General features: G+C 66.8%; 1 protein-coding gene across 1 annotated transcript in view; it reads right to left on the bottom strand.

Moving 5' to 3' along the window:
* TMEM186 (transmembrane protein 186) overlaps positions 1-382 on the bottom strand; it is a 3061-nt gene that overhangs the window by 1284 nt on the left and 1395 nt on the right. The window contains exon 3 of the mRNA XM_010840455.1: positions 1-359. Within this exon, the coding sequence (XP_010838757.1) occupies positions 1-359 (359 nt within the window). The remainder of the gene's footprint in view (positions 360-382) is intronic.

Below are 382 nucleotides of genomic sequence, written 5' to 3' on the forward strand. Positions count from 1 at the left end.
GCCACGGGGCAGTAGGTGTCCTGTCGCCGGCCCCAGAAGGTCAGGTGGGCCACCCGCAGTACGGTGCCCGCCTCGTTCACATACAGGATGCCCACCAGCCTCCGGAAGAAATGGCTCATCCAGCACAACATGGCCAGGGCAAAGCCGGCGACCCCGCCCGCCAGGCACAAGGAGCTAAAGGGCATGAGGCCCTGGGAGTAGCAGTAGAGGCCCGGTGGCAGGGCGGCCACCGTCAGGGCCGTCTGTGCCACCTTCAGCCGAGACAGGTACCCGAAGGCCTTGATGGCGTCGAACCGGTACACCATCTGGAACTTCTCCGTCTCTGGGCCCAGTGGCTTCTCCTTGGAGTGGGGCGGCCCCGTTCCCACCCCCCCCCTGGGAA

Source organism: Bison bison, unplaced genomic scaffold (genome assembly GCF_000754665.1).
Source record: "Bison bison bison isolate TAMUID 2011002044 unplaced genomic scaffold, Bison_UMD1.0 scf7180017864144, whole genome shotgun sequence".
Lineage (NCBI taxonomy): Eukaryota > Metazoa > Chordata > Mammalia > Artiodactyla > Bovidae > Bison > Bison bison.